The sequence below is a fragment of the Glycine soja genome, chromosome 2 (assembly GCF_004193775.1).
Source record: "Glycine soja cultivar W05 chromosome 2, ASM419377v2, whole genome shotgun sequence".
Taxonomy (NCBI): Eukaryota; Viridiplantae; Streptophyta; class Magnoliopsida; order Fabales; family Fabaceae; genus Glycine; species Glycine soja.
In genome coordinates this window covers 14191888-14215216 of record NC_041003.1, presented here as the reverse complement: position 1 = coordinate 14215216, position 23329 = coordinate 14191888, and the positions used below count along the sequence as shown (strand labels likewise).

Below are 23329 nucleotides of genomic sequence, written 5' to 3'. Positions count from 1 at the left end.
AGGAGGGATTCATAATATTCATTTGATTATTAGTCCAAGCTTGGACTTAATATTCTGTAGTTGGTGGTTGATCCATCACACTACGGATTAGAAGGCAACGGGAATTATGGCACCGAACCAGGAATCTTAAACATAAAAATAGAATCCAATTACTAGTTAAATTAGTAGAAAACGACAAGAAATCTTCTACACTATATTGCAATATAAAATTCAACTATCCTATGAAGTATGAACCTTCCGTTTTCTATTCGTTAAGCTGTATGTTTATGAATATGATTAGAAGTAGGAACGATGTTTACCTACCCACAAACAATAACATCAATTGAATAGAAATACCCCCTTTTTGCTCCCTATCCTCCTATGATATTGATAACTAATTGAATTGAATTTGATTTTAATATATCAACAGTTTTTTTTTTACAAGTATAAATTATTTTATAGGAATAAGAATATAAGATGAATTAATCCAATATCCAATTTAGTATAATAACATTTAATGAGTTTCCATAATTTTTTTAATGTAATCATATAATCAAATAATATTATATAGATAATTGTATAACAATAAACTTAAGAAAAAAAGATCAACTTATACTAATTTAAGTTACACGTGCTCTTAAACCATTCAATAACTTTTTTTTAAGCAACCATTCAATAACTTTTAATTAAGTACTTTTATCTTATAATTCACTGTTGAATTAAAAGAATATTATACATAATCATATTTTTAAAAATATTATAATTTAATAGTTAGATTGATAAAAAAAAACATTTTATGTAAAGTTATTGAAAGTGTAAAAATAAATGTATAAGAACAAGAAGCTAAAAAAATATAAGGGTATGTACAGATTTGACAACTGATTCTTTCTGAGTTCTCCATAAACTTTTTAAAAATAATTAATTTTAATATTTTATTCTTTAAAATAATTTATTTATAAAAAAAATAATTTTTAGACTTAATTCTATTTTTAATTCCTAAAATTTGAAATAAATTCGGTTTTAGCCTCCAAAAACTAGAGAAAAAAAAATATGTTTTTAATCCCTAGGGACTAAATTTAAGGGACTTTGAGTTTTTCAAAATCATTTTGTCTCTAAATTATAAATTTAAGAAACTAAAAGTGTATTTTTTTTTTCAGATTTCAAACATTAAAATGATTTTTTCTTTTTAAATTTAAAATACTAAAATCGGATTCACCCAAAATTTTAAGAATTAAAAACATAAAATTTATCTCATATATATATAAAATGAGAGATTTACTTACTTAAGAGTTTTAGAGTTATTTCTCATCTTCACTATTTATTTTCTTAAGATTTAATGATTGTAATAAATAGTTAATCTTAATCCTTAGATCTTTAAAAAAAAAAATAACGAACAATAATTCTAAAAGAATTACTTTTAGAATAAATAAATCCCCTTTTTATACATATATAAACCGAGCTAACACACATGTTGAGCGTATAAGGGTTAGAGTGATTAGAAATTAGGAGATTTTGGGTTCGAAACCTCCCCTAAACATAACTTGCTAACATTTAACTTTTTTTTTCCTATAAAAGAAAATCCATTGACTTGCATGTTTTACTTTTTTTTCTATCTGTAGTACTGATATTTAATACTCTCATGGGAGAAAGTCTCTCTCACTACTAAATACTTTCCCTCTCTAGATAACTACTTGATCTTAGTCAAATGATACTGAGATAAGATAACGATAAGATCACTAGGAATTCTCTTCCATTATGCTGGTCTTCTGTTTCTTTGCCAAGCAAAAGAACTACACAGCAACTGGCCACCAATATGAAAATTGAAAAGTAAAGTATATTTCATCACATTAGGCAAGACCCAATTATGAGTTCAATGAAATGTGTAATTTATACAAGTCAGCCATAAAAAAGAGATTTAATTCAGTTAATTGAATAAGAATTGAATTATTATAAATTTTTTAATAACTATCGTTAATTTCTATTAATAAAAAAAGAGGTCAGCCATAAAGTAACTTTATTTTTCATATGAAAATTTTGTCCTACTGCTTATACCTCACTCTGCAAAACAGTCTTATCTGATTCCTATGCAAACCGTAACACCCCACAGATTATAAATAAATAAATAAATAAATAACTACACTAAATTTTAGTCAGGGTGATGTTTTCATTTTATGTAAGAATTAAATAGTCAAAATTCTTGATGAGTATTACTTTCTATGATACAATTGGTTATCGTCATCAAAAGAGTAGAGCAGTAACAGAATGCTTACAAATTATCATGGAAAGAAAATAGCAATTTCAATATACAGAAAGCTTCTTATACAGATACACTAAGCAAAACTATAAGTTTTCCTACTACTACAAATCCTTTAGCGCAGATGATATATCTGCTAGTGTAGAAATTTTATCCATGATTTTGCCAATGATGATGAAAAATAGTAAATTGGTGCATCGTGTTTGATGCACAAAAATTTAAAGGCCTGAGATTTGATACCATTATTATAGAATTTTTGAAAGCTTTTTGTGTGTAGTGCATTACACTTGAGATATGCTGCTGCTACTTTATTCCTTTCCTTTTTTCCACAGGAAGAGGAGCAGAAAATTGCTTAGAAAGATCGCTACGTTTTACCATGGCATGGTCTAGGAATAAAGCTTCAATACGTTTGACAAACAAAAGCATGCAGCATCAATATGTTGTAACTGCTTGATTTTCGTGACAGCCAGCCAAGATAAACATTATCTATGTTCTGCATCACTTAACCCTGCAAAAGATACATCTTAGCAATGAACCTAAACTTCAATTTTTTTTTTCTTCTACCTACAAGATGCAGGGAGGGGAGGGAGTGCGTAGAAAAACCATTTAGAGAATTCATATATACAAAACTTTGGTGATATATATATATATATAATTCACTATGCTCCAATAGCATCATGTAAAGCCATACCTGTCTTCTCCTTTGGTTCTGTATGGCGTACCAGGAACGTGCCATTGCAAAGCATGGCAAAAGAACACCAACAAATTGAAGGACTGACATCTCAAACTGACACCAACCATGCGAAGTCAGCATTTAGTAAGCAACAAATCTAGAAAAGAACAGATGATATGAAAGAAAGACTGAAATCATTTAAGTCCAGAGTCAGCACATTAGGTTTCTAAATCAGAATTTTGATCTGCTATGTGACCCAACAAAACATGCTGGTCAATGACAATATTAGGTGCTCTCCCTCCTCTCACTTTTCTCAAATCCCAAAAGTGGCCTACACTTTTCACCTAACTGTCTTATAACTACCATATATTCACAATAACTCCACAGTTATTCAGTTACTTATTATTAATAATGGTGGTTTCTATTATTACTCTTTTAACGAGTAAGGAGTAACTTTTTTACCCTCCTCTGACTATTAATAGCCATAAGGTTTCAATCCTCATCTCTCATTCCTATTCTTCCTAACATATACCCTCCAAATCAGAGGTATCAAACACACATGAGATAATCTGGACGTGCCAAGAAAGGAAGTTGTCAGAACATGCTACTTACATTAAAGATTATCGATGCATCTTGCCCAGTTACAGAGTTCTTTGTGAGAATTAAAGCTTGGCGTACAAGCAAAATCATCAACAACTGCATAATATTATTATCATTAGCCATATCAACTATCAGAAAGGATGAAACAACACATGCTTTAACATTAAATCTGTTTCCTTACAATGAGAGTGACAGAGCGAAGGCAAGCAATGCTACTGGTTTGTGACATGGCATAATCTTCATACTCAGTTTGCAGCAACTGCTGCTCTGCTGAAGCTAGAGCCACATGGAGATCAGCATCATGCCCCCATTCTTGCCTGTATATGGGAATGATATAAATCATAATTGAGGGAAAGTTGATCATGGATATGAAAAAAAGCATTAAAAAAAGGTGAGGGCTAGAGGGATATAAATAAATCAACAAATGCATTACACATCTTGAGTTGGGAGTAGCTATTGCAATTGGGGGGAAAAAAGTGACACAGACCCTAGTAGGCATCAGTTAATTCCTATTTTTTTAAAACAAGGGAAGAGGGTTAAAGCCTTAGAGGGTAGACAACTGAGAATAAATATTTGCTGTGAATGCAAGCAATTTTCTGTAGCTAGTAGGCTAGTACAAGATCATTTTCTGTAAAATTCCTTTACCATATTTCAAACAATTGGGATAAACTTAGTTCTATAAAATTCCTTTGCCATATTCAAACAATTTTCTATACGTAGTACAACTAACAAGATCATTTTCCTAGGCATATCTGAGACACAAGAATGAAGAATAAGCAGCCAAAAGGATTACATAGAAAATTTCAGCTCACACAACTCACAGGCATTAAGCAAAACCTTTCAGAAGATGGAAAATGAGAAGAAGTCATATATAAATCAGTAAGTCCAATACCTTATATCAATCGCCATAATTGCATTGCTTCTGACCGGTGGAAGAGAATAATTCGGTGAAAATGCCTAAAAATAGTGAAAGGATAACTCATCATTTTTAATTTTAAATTTAGGCAGCTCATGAAGAAAATAAAAACCCAACCTGATTACAGATTTCACATATTGTATTTCCTTTCTTATTGCACCATCTTTGGATACACTTCCTATGAGCAAACTGCATGCCAAGATATAGTGAGCAAACAGGTTCATAAGCCAACTTGAAGTCAAAACTTAATGAATCACAAAAACTTCACTGAACTCCCAACCCTCTTCCTCTTCCACTTCCTCTTGTACAGATGCAACCAAGGTTTTAAAAAAGGGTCTCCAACTGTGTTTGGAACACAATATCCAAATTTTTTAAATGTCTGCGTGACCGCATTTGTCTGCGATTTGCCGCGATATCAACAAATGAGACAAAATCACAATGCCACAAAACTGATATTTAAAACATTGGATGCAACATGAGCCGTTGAGCCAACATGAGATGAAGCAACATAACATGATCGTGAAAAATTGAAATGATTTAAAAAACGATAATTGAACTAATTCAAGAAGCCATTGCACTGAGACAAGTAAAGACACTGCATGCTTGCAGATTCATGCTACTTAAAAAGGAGGGGGCATAACAAGTAAAAACAGAATACCGATACAGAGAAGTGTATCAACTCATAGTCCTATAAGTTGCTCACTAAAATTAAAACTTTCTCACTTTTGGCATGGCCCATAAGAGCTTGTTTGGATACGAGGTATAAATGCTATTGATAGCTTCTCTACATCAGTTTGTTTAAACTTCAAAGAAATAACTTTAAAATAAGTATTTTTTTCAAAAATGCATTTTTAATAAGCAGATATAATTTGTTTCTTAAAATAAGCAAAAAAAAAACTACTTATTTTAAGTAACAAACAATTTAGACAAACACATTAGAAAAACATAAAATTGCTTATTCTATTAAAATAAATATTTTTTTGAAAAAAATAAGCTTAAACGACAAACACTATAGTTTTTTTTTTTATTCACTAGAGAAACTCTCAAGCCTTCAAAAAGACTTTTAGTCTTCTATGCAAACAGACTCTAAGTTGCTCAATAAAATTAAAACTCACTCACATGATCTAAGAAACATGACAACCCCAACAACCACTTGGTGTTATTATTCATCAAGTTACATTCTTTCCCACATGTAGAAGTAGTGAGTTATTTTGAGTACTGAGTTTGAGAGTGAAAAAGAAAAAAGAAAGAAACTTTATGAAAACCCCACCTTGAGAGTGCCATTACAGGAACAAGGAGCCTCCATGGCTTGTGCTAGATCTTCTTCCTGGCATATTCTGCACTCAACAACAACAACAACAACATCATCATCATCATCATCCTTGTTTGAAGATGAAGACGAGGAGGAGGAGGAGCACCCTTCTCCACCATTTTCAGGAACGGGGATTATTAATGGGTCAACACCAACACCATCACATTGTCTTCCATCCACTGATCCAAAACAGGGCGTGGAGGCAATGATCCGGTCAATACAGACGATGAAGTCGTCCGCCATTTTTTTGAGGTGAGAGTGAGAGGGAGAGAGACAGACACTGTAGTTTCTTTTGTGGTGTGTGTTGTGTTGAGAGAGAGAGAGAAGGAGAAGGAAAATAGTGGTGCAGTAAATTGTGGAGGCGTGGGTTCCAAAAAGGTAAGACCACCTACTAGTCTCAAACTCTCAATTGGACGGTGACGGAATTTACGAAACAAAACGCAAGGAAAATATCCTTATTTTATTATGTTAATTATTATTTTTAAGAGAAATAAATAAATTGAAAGCATCTTGTAATTGAGAATAAAAATAATATTTTTAAATAAATGATTATCAATTATCAATCTTAAAAAAAAAAGATTTTGCCACATAATAAAATGTTATGCGGCATCACTGTATTTATTCATTCCCCATCTAATTTCATTAATTTTTCCTCTAGTTTTTATAATTCATAAAAACATATTATTATATTTAAATTTAGAAATTTTTGTGTGATTTATTTTAAGCAAATGTACCTTAGCTACTTTCTACCCAATATACTAATGAATTTTCTATTTTAATTCTTTAAAACACATAATTATATTAATCAAGGAAATTGTATTTAATATCATTTTCATAATTTGGTATGAAGTTACATGAGAAATGCTATGAGGGGGAGGCAAACGGGGAGGGTTAGGGATCGGAGAAGGGACACAATTGGTGAAACTTTGACAACGTAGCTTTTCTTGAGGTTTCCAAAGAGCTATGGGCAAGAAGACTTGTGAAAAGTGTTCTGTAGATATAGGAAGGTCAGGGAAGTTTTTATGGCACAAAAACGAACTAGTTGGTCCTACTATGGAATCCTCGAGAATGTGGTGTAATTTTTTTTTTTTTTTTTTGTATTTTAACTTAGTATTTTTTAGGCATTATCCACTTGCAGTAAAAGAAAAGAAAAGAAAGCATTATCCACTTGGCACAAGAGAATTATATGGAGTTCAAAATTTTGTCTAGCATTTCCAACGAAAATGTGCAATTTAAGGTTCATCTCAATTAAGTCAATATGATCCTTGATAGGAAAAATGAAATATAGAGCATTATGCAAATAGCTATAAAATTCTCTATCGCTATAGCAACTGAGTTAATTAAATCGGTGTTTTCAATGAGAGAAAAAAAAAATCAAATGGTGGTAAAAGGGATAAATTGTATATAACTTAAAAGAAACACAAACACATGGATAGGCAAAGACAATGCAATAGATAAATCCGATTGCATATTACAATCAATCATCATGATCAATGCTACATGTAGATTTAGGATCATAATTATAATCAAGCCCCAAATACAAGTATTTGAACTTATTTATTCTATTTAAACAAGCTACTATCGTATATCAACACAATTTTAGTGAGTCCAATAAGCTTTTCTCTCCCAAAACAAGTTGTTATAACTACGATATATACCATCTTCTTTTATCCACCAATTGATATTGATTTCTTTTGGGTCCTCTCCGCCAACGTAGGCAAAGAACATGGGTACTTATTGTTGTTACAAAATCCAACGGGTGCTATCTTTGGTTTTAGGTAATCCATCATAGACCCTAATTTCATTATAAGCACTACAAAAGCCAAATGCAAGAAGAAAAAGCAAAGAAGATGAGAACATAGTTTGACGTTGACATTTTGAAAATGATACCCACTAGATTAGATAGGTGTTGCATTTCATTTGCAATATATAGAACAAGAAGGCATCACCATGTAAACAAAGGAAAATAAACTGAAAATGAATATGATGAGTGAATCGGATTATGGATGCCAAGTTTGGTCAAGATTTATATTAAAAAGCATTTATTATTGTATTCATATCAGTTTTGATCAAGATTTAAAATATTAAAAAAAATTATTGTATTCAGTAGTGGTCAAGCATTTATATAAAAGAAAGTAATGAATAAAATAAAATATAAAAGAAACTAAAAAGGTGGATTGGAAAAACGTGGGTTACATTCAAACCAACGTTTTCCTGAACACACCCAGTTTTAGATTATCAATATCAATTTTGGTCAAGATTTGAAATATTAAAAAAATAATAATGTTATATTCTTTTGTGGTCCAATATTTATATAAAAAGAAACTAAAAAACAATATAATGAGATAATTATGTTATCGAAATAAGTTTTGGTTAATATTTTAAATATTAAAAGTATTCATTGAATTAACTTGTGATCAAACATATAGATTCATTTTGGTGTTTTATTAAAAAAAATGTACTCATTTATCTTTGAAATTTGATTCAATTTGGTCATTCCATCAATTTGAAATCAATGTCGTTTATAATCTTTCTTTGAAATTTAAAATTAACATTGTTAATAATTTTAACATAATAGAGGTTAGAAATCATTATAAAACAATACTTCTTTTTTAGGATATGTTTTTGCACGCGTAATTAACACAATGACGATTTTTAATTGCTAATATAACATTTAAAAACTATAAAAAGTAAAAGGAAAGATGAGCAAAATGTGTGCATCGGGGTTCATCGATTTGAGTTCACGTTTCTACAAATGATTGAACGATATATGTTGCCTCTGTCATGCAAATAACATTCAAAATATGTTTCATTCTGATGAAGAAAGAATTGAGTCAAGAATGCATGTTACAAAAACTCATTTTGTAGACTTGGATTTAACATAACCCATTTAATTTGTTGAATCTAGACATTCATTTATGACTCCATATATATTATTTAAATCCGTCAATATTGATCTATTGATAATTTATTAACAAAAATAAAATAAGTAACAAGTTAAATTAAAAAGCAAGATAAATCAGCAAAAGTATAATTTGGCCTTTACTGATATAATAAAAAGGATAAATATCTATTTTAATTCCTAAAAAATATAAGATTTTTATGGAAAATTTGAATTTAGTAATCTAATATAAAATTTTTGATCCTATTAATAAACTTATAAAAAGCGTCATAATAACCCGTAACTGAACTGAGTTCCCTCTCCGGCGAGACAGTAAGTAACAAGCTTTTCAATTTCTCCGTCGTTTGGCTTCCAATGGCATCAAATAACCACTCACCACCTCTCGAGATATTAGGTATTCGCTATCACAACACAACACACTTCGATTCAATTTCTCTTTCTCTCTAACTTTTGATTTTCGTTTTCGTTCTCTCAGTTCGAGGACCAGAAGATTTCTCGCTCTGGACCGGACCTCCCTTCGCGAACGGTCAACCAAGCATCAAGCTCGAGAAAGTGAAATGCATCAACGCGAAGTTCAGCGACGACGGATCCAAGCTCATGGTGACAAAATCGAACTCGCTGATTAGCGTCTACGATTGCAGAATCGCCGAAGAGATTAGGGCTTTTGAAGTCCCCAATGTCGTCGCCGCAGCTTTGTCGCCCAATGGAACTTACTTGCAGACCTTCCAGAAGCCTTCGGCGCCGCAGGAGAAGAACGTCACGCTGTGGAGCATCGAGACCGGTGCTGCTGTTCACCAGCAGTCACAGAAGAACATGACCAAAGCCAATTGGTCTGTGATCAATTCGTTGATTGTGAAAAACAGAGTGTTCTTAGTTTCTTACCAAATTTATGATTCTAGTTAACATGTCCTTTGCTCTGTTTAGGTAAACTTTTCCGTAAACAGTTATTGGAGGAAATAGGAAGGAAAAATGAAATAAGCTATTTTCATGCTAAACTTAGCTTATGCATAAGGGTCTGTTTGGGTAAACTTATCCAGAAGCACTTCTAGGAGAAGAAAATAAGAAGATTAAATGAAATAAGCTAATTTTAGATTATAGAGAAGCTCATTTCATTTTTTTCTTCATAATCTTACCCAAACAGGCCCTAACACTTATAGGATGAAATAAGAAGGAAAAAGAAATAAGCTGTTTTCATAAGTTAAAATCAGTTTATAGAGAAGCTAAATGACCGAGCTTCTATAGATTAGTGTAGGAGAAGGAAATAAGAAGGATAAAATGAAATTAGCTTTTTTCATAAGCTAAAATTAGCTTTTTGCATTAGTTAAAAATCATTTTACGGAGAAGTTAAATGACAGAGATTCTATATGTTAGTTTATACATAAGCTAATTTTATTTTCATTTCACTTTCTTATTTTCTTTTTCTCCAAGTGTTTGTAGAGAAGTTTGTTTAATTAGACCCTTATTGTTATTCCTTTGGGTAGAAGGTATTATTGGGGATTTTTTCTTGATGTTGTGTGTCTGTATGTAAATGGTTTATTGACGAATGCTCAACATTCTTGCTATGGTTTATGTTTTAATAACTGTTACTGTCTGTCTGTTTTTCAGGCCTGCAATTCAGTTTAGTTCTGATGAAGCTACTGCATGTCGGTTGGCAACTAATGAGGTACAATTTTTTGATACTGGGGATTTTTCGAAAGGAGTTGTCTGTCGGTTAAGAGTTCCCGGAGTTGCTGCTGCTGAGCTTTCTAGTTTACCAGGGTCTCATGTAGCTGCATTTGTTCCAGAATCCAAGGTTTGTGTCCCTCAACTTAATGCTTATGGTGAAAGCTTAGTTAGGTTTTTTGCAACTAAATGAATGGTAATTTGGCATGCTGTTGTTTGTTAGGTTTTTAATGTATGAAATTCTATGAACTGTCAATGCATAAAGGTTGAGTATTTGGAGGACAAGCGTCTTTCATTTACTTCTAGATTCTTGGCTAATAGAAAAAATGTAAATTGGGTATTTATGTGTTGTATACTGTTATGTAATTACAATAACTAGGGTACTTGTAAAACTATACATAATTTTTTCAAATGTGTAGTTAAGACATGGATTCCAATATATGTCTCTTATTTTTCTTCCTCTTTATAATTATAATTTTCAATAATTGGTGTACATTCAAACAATGGAATTATTGATTATTGAATTTTTTTTGGGTTTGTTAGATCAGATTGGCCATTGGTAGCCTATGAATGAATGACTGATGACTGTATCTTATAAAAATATGTTGCCCTAAACACGTTTAATATGAAATCTAATTTGAAATTCTTTGCATATGCAGTCTTCTTTGTTCATTATGTCTCATTGATAGTCAATATTGATAAATGTTAAATTAAGGTTTAGATTACAGGTTTATATCCTGTGTGGCAGGCATCTAGAAATAATGATTATTTATCACACCTTTTCAATTTTGATGCAAATACTATTAAGTTTTCTACCTTGTAGGGGGTTCCTGCTAGTGTACAGATATTTGCTTGTGGAAATGCGTCTCAAAGTCAACCTGTTGCTCGACGTAGTTTTTTCCGATGTTCAACCACCCAACTTAAATGGAATCATGGCTCAACTGGGCTTCTAGTGGTGGTGCAGTCAGATGTTGACAAAACTAATCAGAGTTACTATGGAGAATCAAAGTTATGCTATCTGACCACGGATGGGATGCATGAAGGACTTGTGCCTCTTCGTATGTTCTTGCTGCTAGTAAAAGAACTGATAATTGGTTATATAATGTCTATCAGAAGGGTAACATTCTAATTTTTTGAACAAATTGGCAGGGAAAGATGGGCCCATTCATGATGCTCAGTGGTCATATTCTGGCTTGGAATTTGCTGTTGTATATGGATGTATCCTTTTCTCTATGATATATACAATATGGAGATAAACAGCATGTACTAAAGTTCCCACTATTTGATATTTGCTGAAGATCTGCTAACATGGCATACCAGGCTAGTTTTGAAACACACATTTATTTTGGGGTGATTTTATATTCATGATAGGAAATGCTTTCAAAAATACATTAGAGCTGCTTCTTTCTATCTCTTCTATTTGAAAAACCGAATCCCTCTTAAATATGGTTTTTGATATGCCATAATATACCAAACTGGACTAGATATTTTCTGCATAGTTGTTGTCTTATTGATGCCTTGTGAATTGTACATTTTTAAGAAGTCATATGATGGGTGTTTTGTGTCCTCATTATATTAATCACTTTTAATTATTTTTTTTATAGATCTCTCAAATGTTTCACTTTTCCTTAACTTGTTTTAGTTATGCCTGCTAAAGCAACTCTGTTCGACAAGAAGTGCAATCCTCTACTAGAGCTTGGAACTGGTCCTTACAACACTATTCGCTGGAACCCAAAAGGGAAATGTATCCTCTGGTGATGAATTGGCATTCTTTGTATTTAGTCAAATAAATTTTAAACACTTACCCAACATAAGATTTCTTTCTCTTTTAAATTTTTAAAGGCCCTGAGGGTTTTTGGGTAGGATTGGAAATTTGAAGTGATTCTATATTCTTATGACACAAGCATCTAAATATGGGTTCCTTGATTGTTATCTTCCAGTTTTGTGTTTGGCTGGCTTTGGTAACTTGCCTGGTGATATGGTATGTTTTGACTATTTGAATCATATGCTCTGTTTTGATTTTTCCTTTCTTATGAAAAAGATCTGATGTGTGATGACTAGGATTATTGATTCACCTTGTTGAAAAACAAATTATGACATACAATCACTTTTAGTGTATAAGAATCGCTTAAGGGTGTGTTTGGGTAAACAACTTAAATGCTTATTCTCTTATTACATGAGGACTTATTACCATATATTTGACCATGAAACTTATTGGAATAAGCTAAAAAATAAGTCACCAAGAAACTTATTGGGATAAGCTAAAAAATAAGTCACACCAAGAAACTTATTGGGATAAGCTAAAAAGAACTTATGGGAGTTATAAGCTATTTTGATTAACTCAAACGAGCTCTTCCAAACATCCCCTAAAAATGTTATATTGTTGGTGCCTTTGGTCTTAGTACTGAGTGAATCTCTTTCTTTTCTCTATTTCATTTCATTTATTTTTTAATGATTAATGATGTGTGGTTTCTTATTTTCAGTGCATCTTTGGTTCAACTTATTTTGAAGAAATAATCACTTGATTTTGCTAGCTTCTCAAAAGAAAGAAAGTGATTATTCCCAAAATTAGTGGTTCCCAAAGATTCACGTAGCATTTTTTTTAGTCATTAAAACAATAAATTGAAGTAAAAAAGAAATTGCAAGTATCTGCTGTACTTCGTATGTCTCATGCTCAAATGCACGCAAGATTGCAAACACATGCTTCTTGTATGAACTTCATATGTGAGAACTTGGAACCACTAACAGATTTAATATGTTTTTCATGCTTATGTGCTAGGTATTCTGGGATTACATTGATAAGAAACAACTTGGAGCCACTAAGGCTGAATGGTCTGTGACTAGTGAATGGTCTCCGGATGGGTGCTATTTCATGACAGCTACAACAGCTCCAAGGCTTCAAGTTGACAATGGGTATGTAATATATGGCCATTAGTGTAAAATGCCTAAAAACACGCAATCTTCTAATCATGGGCACATTACTTTGTTGTTAGTGTAAAATGTCATCCTGATCAGCCACTTTATCTGTTTTCAATGATTTGATCATAAGTAGTCAATGATTAATTTAAACAACACTTAATGGTCTTATTGGACAATAACTTATAATTTATAGGAGAACATTTTACTGATTGTAATATGTTGGTTTCCACTTTTTTGGTGGTCATAGTCTTATTCACAAAGAGAGGCCTTTGTGTTATATTTTATTTTCTTTTATTGAAGGATCAAGATTTTTCACTACAATGGGTCATTGTACTTCAAGAAGATGTTTGACAAATTGTACCAGGTTAGTAGTGTCTTGAACTTTTGCTGATTAATTGTTTTTTTTACTACCTTTTCACAGATGTTATTGAATTGTATGCAAACTATTTTTAGGTTGATTGGAAACCAGAGTCACCTGGTAAGTTTGGTGATATTGCCGAATTAATTAAGTCTCTAAATTTGGTACAACTTGAAGATAAAAAACCATCAGGTTCGTGACCATGCTTATAATATTTCTTTTAGTTGAGTTGTATCTTTTGTTCTTTTAAGACCGGGGACTAATTGCAGGTCAAGGACCACCAAAGTCTACCCAGACTTCTACAAAGGCCTCTTCTGCCAACCCCACAACACAAAAACCTGCTGCATATCGTCCACCACATGCTAAGAATGCATCTGCTATTCAGGCAGAGGTACCCAATCACAGAATCTATTCTCCTTCTTTCTTTCTATTCTTAATTGTCAATATAAATTTTCAGCAATACTTGAGCATGGCATAACTTTATAGCCAAATTGTTTTGCTATATGCATGTTTATGCATCTTTCCATGAACTCTTGGAGCCGAGTTTCATTTTTTAGTTTGTCTCTGATGATGCCTAAATGATCTGTATTTGCAGTTGTTTGGAGAGACTACTGCAGAGTAAGTACCTTTCCTCCACCCCCCACTTCCTTTCTTTTATGCTTCAAGTTCTTATGATTTATATTCTGTTATTAATGGCTATTTGTTAATTAATTTAGAACACTGAGCAAGAATGCATTACGAAACAAGAAAAAGAGGGAAAAACAGAAGGAGAAAAAGGCTGCTTCTGATGCCAGTTCTTCATGATGGAATCAATGTTCTTCCTGACTCGTTCTAAATTGCTTTTCTACTACTGCACTCGCGCACCTGAAAATTTGAGGCTTTCAGATTTTGGTTTACTGGCAACTTTGGGCAGTTTTGGTTTGCTCAGATTTTGACGTGATTGAAGTCATGTTGTAGGTTTGTGCTTTCTTGAGTTTTCAGCTGGGATATAAAAGGTGGGAGAAGATAAATCTCTTTATCCTCATGATAAAAGAAGTATTTATTGTAAGAGAAGTGAAATTATACGTTGGTCACAAACATTATTTTGTTTCCGGTTGGGATATAAAAGGTGAGAGTAGAAGATAAATGCCCCTTTCTCCTCCCGATAAAATATGTATTTTTTGCAAGAGAAATGGAATTATAAGTAGGGTGCTTCACACGCGTGTACGTACATGCACACACGGGCATAAGAGTATATGGACAAGAAGTGTAGTTTCTAATACATACGGACAAAGTACAAAAAGAAACAAGAACAAAACTTAAATGTAGTTTTTAAGTTTGAGTGTTGCTCTTTGTTCGGAATGAATCTCATCTCAATAATCCATGCAATAAAAAGTTAACAATAAAACTTTTAATTTCCAGTTAGAAGTATTTATTGTATGAGAAGTGGAATTATAAGTAGGGTGCGCACCCTATCCCCCCTCGATACCCGAATACAAGAATAATAATAATGACAAATTTAGGTTTGCTTAGTTTTGTTTTTTAATTACACGTTTGTAATAAAAAATAGTTGATAATTTATAATTAGTTTGTAATTAATTATTTTTATATTTTTTTTAATAAAAACTAAAAGATAATTAAAATATAAATTATAGGGACTAAAAAAATTATTTTTAAACTATAAAAATAAAAAAAAATAAAAATATAAATTATAAGGACCAAAAAGTTAAAATAAAATTAAAATATAAATTATAGGAACTAAAAAATCACTTTCAAATTATTAGGATTAAAAGATATAAATCGTGAAACTGAATAAGTAATTTAACTTTTTTTTTTCGATTAGAATTTTTCTTAGATATTCTATATATAGTGTTCAACGTTAAAATTTGACGTGAATTATTAAGGAAAAAAAATCCAACGTTGTAATCCACCTTGCTCCCAATCCATACGTCCTTGAATGACATAAAATAGTAACTAAAATGATATTCAGCCTTGTATTTGATTTTCATTAAGAAATAACTTATCGGTCTGTAAAAACTTTTTCTTTAACACGCTTAAAAATTCATGTCAACGAAAAACCAAACACAATAACTTATAACTTTCCTCCCCTTAAAATTCACGGAAGCTCGTTTCATCAACCTAAAACTCTTTTAGAGTGTGTTTGGATGAAGAAATTTTAAATTCTAAAAAATTTTAAATTCTAAAAATTTTAAATACTTAAATTGAAATTTTTTTATTTTTAAAATTTTGTGTTTGAATAAAAAAAATTAAAACTGTGAGTGAAAGAAAATGAGTCGTAGGTTTGAAAGCAAATTTTTAAAAACTTTTAGATAGAAGAAAAGATGAAGGTTATAAAGGAATTACGAAAACATTTTGAAAGGTTAAGAGAATTTTAATTTTCCCCTTTAGAAAAAAAAATTAAAATTTCACACTTTTAATTGTTTAAAGTTTTGTTTTAAAATTCAAAAAACTTAAATTTTTCATAAAAAAAATCCAAACAATGAATTTTAGATTAAAAAAATTTAAATTTCACACTTTTAATTGTTTAAAGTTTTGTTTTAAAATTCAAAAAACTTAAATTTTTCATAAAAAAATATCCAAACAATGAATTTTAGATTAAAAAAATTTAAATTCTCAAATAAATTACTTTCCTCAATTAAAATTCTCAATCCAAACACAATCTTAGTGTCACTTACAAAATTGACAAGTAAAAATATACCATTACTCTGAAAATACAGGATCAAAACTGGCAAAATTGCAAATGACTTGATATGCCATATATGCTTATATCCCAACCAATACCCTACAGGCTATACTTTCACCGTTGTAATAAGTAAACAAGATACTTCCATCTACGTAAATGATTCAAACTTGGATAATTTTGGAAATATATTGTAAAGCTAATAACAATATCAGCTCTTGAATCTAATGCTTCTACTGATAGCCGCATTAATTCCAGAGGATTCTCCACCATAAGGAGCGGTCGGCCTCTTGATACTCTGAACCTGCCCCTTGCGATTCTTAACAGCTTTTTGATGCTTGAGCTGCACATTGGGATAGCGAGAAAAAACATTTGGTCAAGCAAGAAAGACACCAGTTAAACAAACAAAATTTGAGGAGTTTTGTTAGCCCAAAAGAATGAATGCTTCTAGATAGAGTGAGTACCTTGTAATTCTTTCTGGGATTCTTTTTTGCTTTGTTGCGATTGCGGGTTAGTCCCCTATTCTTCTCGATCTGCAGCATATTGGCAACAAGGTAAAGACTTGCAATTTTGTAAGAAATAATGAACAATTCAGTTAAAAACCATAGTAGATTGAGCAAGAACCTGAGAAGAAATATGGCGCTTTCCTTCTACAGTCTCTGGCAATGAAGAGACTGAAGAGTTCCTGTAATAGCAATCAATCTTTATTACCAAATTGAAGATGATGGCAACAATAAAATTGAAATAGCCAAGTCATGTTGAAGCATAATATATATCCCGAACAAGTTACAAAAGAGCCAAAAGGCTACAAAAACTTCACCTTGAGTAAGTCTCAGCTTTTGCTGCCAGTTTTGCAGCTCGCAGTTGTTCCACTTGTTTGTAAAATTCATTTTCTGAGTCCCCACTTCCACCATCCTCCTCTTCATCGGTAACCTCATTAGGTCCAAGATCAGCCATTTGATCATCATCATCATCCTCAGTCCTAATTCCAGCACCAGCCAACACCCGAAGCTCATGTTTCCTTCGTCTTTCACCAATATCATCTCTCTTTGGTAAATCATCATCACCAGAAACCACCTTACTCAAAAAAAAGGATCAGTTAGATGTTTCAAAGGCAGGTGATATAAAGAATGAATATTTTTACAGCCTAAAATAAAGGAAAGATTTTCTTTTTTTTTGCATCATGAACTTCAGTACTACACAAACTTTTAGACAAACAAAATGAAATAAATTTGGCAGTAGGCCCACTTTCTACCCTTCACCTATTTCTACTCTCCCTTTTTATTTCCATCTACCCTATTTCTCTCCTCTCTACCAAACAGGGCATAAGGGACCCAAGTCCTTCCACTCATTTTAGCAAATGTAGGCTTAACCAACATACAGTGGTTAAAATGACATTTTAAAGTAGCTTACAATGTGCAAGCCACTATGAATTGCAAAGGAAATTAGACATCAGAATTCATCATGCAAAACTTTGAAGTTCAGTACCTTGGGCTTCTTCATATTTGCATTAAGGAACTGAGAAACTCTTTTGGAGCCAGAACCATTAATCAATCTAGCTTCCCCGTTGGCATCCATGGTATCATCATTAAAATCATCATATGTTTCGAGCATGCTGTGAAATTTGTAAGTGGCTAATAAGTTCCAACATGCTTGAAACAAGTAATGTAAAGGATAGAAGAGTGAAGCTATACCCATTAACTGGTTTCAAACGTTTTAATGCATTACTAGGTTTTGGAGCAATGGAGCTGTACAGACCCTTGTTTTTCAGTTTTTCCTCGAGGGAAGCTCTAACTTTTAGCATTTCCAAACTCTGTGCGCCAATGTGATCCTTCTGCCATGTTAAGGTTTATCTCGGTCAAATTAATAACTTTTTACAACAACAAAAAATAAATCAAATGAAAAGGTACACTCTGGGTATACTATACTGAGATTCAATAGAAACAAAGTAAAAGTACAAAACATCATATGCCATGATCTATAATTCACCTGAGGTTTAACTTTTCTTGTTTTCTGTACACTATTCTTTGAGGTTTCCAATTTTTGCATCTCAAATTGCTTGTTAGGCTGCATCAATACATAAAAGAAAATGTTGACCGTTGAGGACATTTTTTAAGGTTACCATTTGGATGACAGATAAATATAAAAGCCAAGATTAAGAAGTGACGAATACCACTGTTTCTTCTGTTGATTTGGCAGAGACAAGAGGCTGCTCTTGGTTTTTAATGATAGAATCAGCTGTTGTTGGAGCGTTCTCATTATCTGAATTTACTACTGTTTCTAACCCATTATTTCCTTTAAGAATGTCCTCAAGTTCAAATGGAAGTTTTGTGTCAAGTTGTTTTATCTGTTGAGAGAGGCACACATTAAAAATTTGCAAAAAAAAAAAACAGAGAAAACAAACCATCTCAAATCCAATATTTGTGTGCAATTGCACATCAATGGTGTAAATGTCGGCAGATAACTATGCACAGTCGATGACATCATAGTAGAGAGTTCATACATTAATCTAGCATGAATTATACCAGTTTGTCTATTGAGTAAGCAAGGCTGCCAATATAGGTGTATGCAATATAATAAATCATCCAATATAAGCATACATATTTCCAATAAATTTGGTTGAAACATTGATTATCTAGCAAAACAGGACTAATGAAGCAATGTCGTTGCCATATATCTATACCCTTACATCTACTTCCAGGTTACAGCATTAATGGACAATCCTGTATACAAGAAAGCCAAGGCATGAATAAGTGATATTTGGGCTCTCCATCCGGTGGAAGCTCTTTATGTCACTACACTAACCATACTCATAAGACAAATGATTTTGGAAACTAGATCCTTAAAGTCACAGATATTTAGGTATTTTGAAAATAACAAGACCTGATCCAATAATTTCTTGATCTCTTCAAGGCGAGCTATTATGGGATGATCATAAACTGGCTGCCCTTCAGACTTGAGGAGAAGGTAGAAAGTTATAGCTTGGCAATAGGACAGCAAAATAAGCTGCTTCAACTCAAAATAACGCACTTCTCCTTTCATAACTATTTCCCCCTTTTTAACCTTCACAAAAGATAAAAAAATAACTATAAAATCAAAGGAAAGACTCTTTAGATATATTATTGATAGATATAAATTGACTGACTCTACTCCTATAGAAACTAAGCATTTTATTTTATATTTATACAGGCCAAACTCTTTTTACATGGTTTGCATGGCCATGGATCAGGGAAAAAAAAAGAAAAGCCACAAGAGGAAAAACCTTGCTTAAAAATGGGTTAATTTCACATTCGAGTTGTCTGTGTGCCTCATTTAGTTCTGACAACCAATCAACTAATTCTGGAGCAGATCTGCAAGGAGAAGATAGCCACTAGTCAAGAAGAAGCATAGGACAATGACAGCATTGACATAGACATGTTTTAATACAAATATACATACATACATATATATATATATATGTGTGTGTGTGTGTGTGTGTGTGTGTGTGTGTGTGTGTGTGAATATCTGATACTGTTTTATTTAATCCACCAGTGAATATGGCAGATATTAAACTAAAGCAATGCATTAAAAGGTAACATCATAATCAATTGGCTGAAAGATGAAGACAACATCCTAACCTATATAAAACATTCATTTGCTCCTCCTTTGACAAAGCATTCAGTTCATCAACACTGAAATTTATATCTCTATCCAGTGACTTTATTGCTTCGCTTCCTTTATCTGATGCATCCTGTAAAATATAGAAGTTTAGTACAAGTTTGTTGATAGATACCATACCTCTATATCTCATAATCATATGCCTTCACCATATGTTTTATTGCCCTAATATTCCTTCCTCCATTGTGTTTTTCCTCAAGTAATATGGAAATTGACCACAATAAGGCAACAAACCAACGAGATCATCAACAGCACTAACCTTCAAAGTTAATTTCTCATTATCTTTGTCTTCACTTATATCCACAAGGTCGTAGTCTTCCATTGTTAAGGATTTTGCCTTCTCCCTTTGTATTTGTAATGCCAATTCTTCCTCTTCTTTTGGGGCCTCATCATCACTTGATTGTAGCTTAAACCAAAATTTTACAATTACTTAACAGAAACAATAAAATGCACCAGAAAACAAATAGTTTTAAAGTTAGATCATGGAGTCATGGATCCACCAGGAGAACATCTACACATCAATGGTTTAAATGTTACCTAACCTACGAAAACAATTTTTTTTTAGTTTTACATGCATTGCTCAAATAGTCACCTCAAAATTTCGATTCTCAGCACCGTGTGAGAATTTTTTCCCACCCAATGTAAGTTTATAATCTTCCTCATCTTCATCATCATCATCGGCATCATTCATTTCATCATCGCCTCCACCAAACTTTCCCTGTAAATATTTCCTTTGCCTAATCACTAAGCACAGCATACCCATAGATTTAGTGAAATTACAACTCTTGAATAAATTACACTTTAAAAAACTTGCACAAGTAACAAAGGGATTTTTTAGCAAAAATATTTTTTCATAAGCCAAAACTATAAATACATGCTTAATAACTGAGAATTTCAACAGACACAGCAGGTATATAGAATGTCCAATATGAATTAACTAAAATTGGGCAACAACATGGGAACATATTTTTATAAAAAATGATATATGCATTTTTGTCTTTACTATAAAACCTCATCATCTAGCTCTATCAAATTTAATTGAGTACTTTGAAGATTGAAATATATATATGTATACCTATATCAAATATAAAATATCTTACTTACTCTTTGCCACAACGTCATCCCTGTCGTCGTCGTCGTCGTCATCTTCACCATCATCCTCATCTTCGTCATCCTCATCTTCATCAATATCCTTCGACCGATATTTGAAGAAAAAAAATGAGACAAAGTATACAAATGAAATACAAATTGTCGTTAACAGTCCTATTCTAATTGTTAAGCAAAGCAAAAGTAACATAAAGAGTTTGATATTTCAAGTTCCATTGAGTGAAAGAAGAGGTTTCGTAAATTAAAAAAAATTAAGTAATTAAAGAGCTTATAAGTTATAGCAACCAAAACCTGAACATCAAAAATAGGGAGCTCCTCATCTTCCGATTCTTCAGCATCATCATTTATGTCAAGGGGGACAATGTCCCTCTGCTTATGAACTGCAAAACCAAAGCATCACACAAGTGAGTCGGCAACAACCACGCCAAAAATCATAAGAAAATTAGCATATAGTGCTGGTCATAGTAAAACAAATAATAACGAAAAATTAAACTCGAGAAAGGAAAAGAATAAAAGAAGAAAGAAATGGTGTTACAAGTATCAATATCGTCGTCCATGTCATCACTGGAATAAGCACCATGGCGAGAACTTGTTTTACTTTTCGAGCTTTTGGCATCTTTCTTTTGATAACTTGTACCTCTCTTCTTCCCCATCGTGTGTGTTCTGTTCTTCACCGCCAAACCCCAGAACTGCACCTTTGTCTCTTCTTCACACTCACGCGTCTCGCACCGGCGCGTAAGGTGAGGGGTTAAGGCCAGACTGAGTAAACCTAACAAAAAATTAGGGATGTGAATTAAAAAAAGAAAAAGAAAAAGAGGTGCGAAAATAATGGGCCACCCGCTGTATGGGCCTGCCCTGCCCATACTGAGGGGATATTCTTCCTCCATTTGTCCAATCTCAAATACACCCTGCAAAACATGTGAAAAATCAAATTTGCCCTTCACTTACAATCTCTAATACACCCATCTCGTAACCTTCTTAACATCAACTATCCGCAAAGTTGATTCAAACACCTGCCTAAACGTTATATTTTGATTACTATTATAAAAGTGACCTTCAAGACACAACCAAAAATAATAATTGATAAGCATTTCTATATGATCCATACGTTAAAGGCAAGGCAAGGGATGCAAAAGAAATAATTAAATGAGCACTATAATTACTACCTCCACGTATGTCTTTGGATCAAGACCACTTGACTGTTCAATAGATGTAGGTGGGGATGAAAATCTCATTGCACATGATATTCTAATTGTAGGTAACAAATCAGAAAATAAAACTAATTTAATTGAGACTTAATTACTAATGTGATAACCTGAATGCAAGTCATAGTCTATTTTTCTATTCACAATCAGTTATTGCGTATATTTAAAAAAATTACAGCGGAAAAAAGTTAAATTTTATTTTATACAACTTAAATAAGGATTAACACTCAGTAGTGCCAAAATTTTATAAAAAATACTAAGACAACCCCCATTTACTTTTAAAGAACCAACTAAACCCCTAATCTAACATCTACAATTGCCTTGAATTGATCCTACCCCCGTTCTTTAGATTTCAATCTTCCAGATCATGCTATCAATGTTGCAATTATGTGATTTCTCCAATGCAACAACTTTGGCCTAATGTACTGCTAGTGCATTCTTTGCTCTTTCATCTCAAGGAAGTTCGCAAGCTTCACTGGCAGAAGCTGTTCTCAAACCAGTGGGGGGAATGAAGCAATCTACTGAAAGGCCTCAAACATCAAACGCAACCTCGTCAATTGTCCAAGCCTCTTCCATTCTTATTTTAGTATGGCTCATGGTCATCTCCCCAAACCTGAAAAGGGTAATGTTGGAATTATAAATTTTTGTTGGGTGTATTTGAGATTGGACTGGTGCAGGAAGAAAATCCCTTTATATTTTGAGCTTGTTTGATTTGGGGCTTTTTAACCTAATCCATTTAACTTGCAGGTTTAAATGAGTTTTATCTGTGGTCCCTCACAGCATTTTTATAATTTAATATAAAAATATATAATACTAATAAATAAAGAGTGTAAATTTAGTAAAAATAAATTTTTAAAAAAGTATAGAAATTAAGCAATTTTATATGTCTTAATGGTTGGTGAATGATGATATAATATTTTAATTTAGATAGAATTATAGATTAAATAAATATGATGTTGGTTCAAGATGTAAATTAAATTACCATTTTGGGAAAAAAAAATTAATAAATAATTCATAGTTCATTTTTAAATTGGTTTAAAATGGGTCAAATTTAATATTCAAAAATTTTATTTTATTTTTAATTATTTTTGTGAAATGTCGGTCG

The 23329-nt window shown here is 32.2% G+C and overlaps 3 protein-coding genes across 6 annotated transcripts; 1 reads left to right on the top strand and 2 right to left on the bottom strand.

Annotated features, from left to right (window-relative positions):
* Positions 1–2226: 2226 nt before the first annotated feature.
* Positions 2227–6127, bottom strand: LOC114389051. Of its 3 annotated transcripts, none has more exons than XM_028349646.1 (8): positions 5693–6127; positions 4691–4819; positions 4540–4611; positions 4399–4463; positions 3688–3823; positions 3519–3602; positions 2925–3020; positions 2227–2741 (listed from the first exon to the last, which is right to left on the bottom strand). In XM_028349646.1, exons 1-8 carry the CDS (start codon positions 5975–5977, stop codon positions 2736–2738), a joined length of 873 nt encoding a protein of 290 aa, XP_028205447.1. In that variant the 5' UTR covers positions 5978–6127; the 3' UTR covers positions 2227–2735. The 3 variants fall into 3 exon arrangements, with proteins under 3 accessions (XP_028205447.1, XP_028205454.1, XP_028205460.1); XM_028349653.1 differs by having other exon boundaries at positions 4703–4819; XM_028349659.1 differs by lacking the exon at positions 4691–4819 and having other exon boundaries at positions 2229–2741; positions 5693–6124.
* A 2767-nt stretch (positions 6128–8894) lies between these two features.
* LOC114389042 (eukaryotic translation initiation factor 2A-like) lies at positions 8895–14890 on the top strand. Its single transcript, XM_028349635.1, has 13 exons — positions 8895–9030; positions 9112–9466; positions 10242–10428; positions 11122–11356; positions 11448–11516; positions 11941–12042; positions 12239–12279; positions 13078–13211; positions 13518–13581; positions 13671–13767; positions 13845–13966; positions 14171–14193; positions 14292–14890. Exons 1-13 carry the CDS (start codon positions 8991–8993, stop codon positions 14377–14379), a joined length of 1557 nt encoding a protein of 518 aa, XP_028205436.1. The 5' UTR covers positions 8895–8990; the 3' UTR covers positions 14380–14890.
* A 1289-nt stretch (positions 14891–16179) lies between these two features.
* Positions 16180–21803, bottom strand: LOC114389030 (something about silencing protein 10-like). Of its 2 annotated transcripts, none has more exons than XM_028349615.1 (16): positions 21555–21803; positions 21311–21399; positions 21017–21104; positions 20505–20656; positions 20172–20318; positions 19873–19985; positions 19518–19605; positions 19139–19318; positions 18429–18602; positions 18245–18322; positions 17950–18089; positions 17744–17870; positions 17076–17332; positions 16880–16940; positions 16720–16788; positions 16180–16598 (listed from the first exon to the last, which is right to left on the bottom strand). In XM_028349615.1, the coding sequence occupies exons 1-16, from the start codon at positions 21670–21672 to the stop codon at positions 16467–16469; spliced, it is 2013 nt and encodes a 670-aa protein (XP_028205416.1). In that variant the 5' UTR covers positions 21673–21803; the 3' UTR covers positions 16180–16466. The 2 variants fall into 2 exon arrangements, with proteins under 2 accessions (XP_028205416.1, XP_028205425.1); XM_028349624.1 differs by having other exon boundaries at positions 17950–18086.
* Between the last annotated feature and the right edge of the window lie 1526 nt (positions 21804–23329).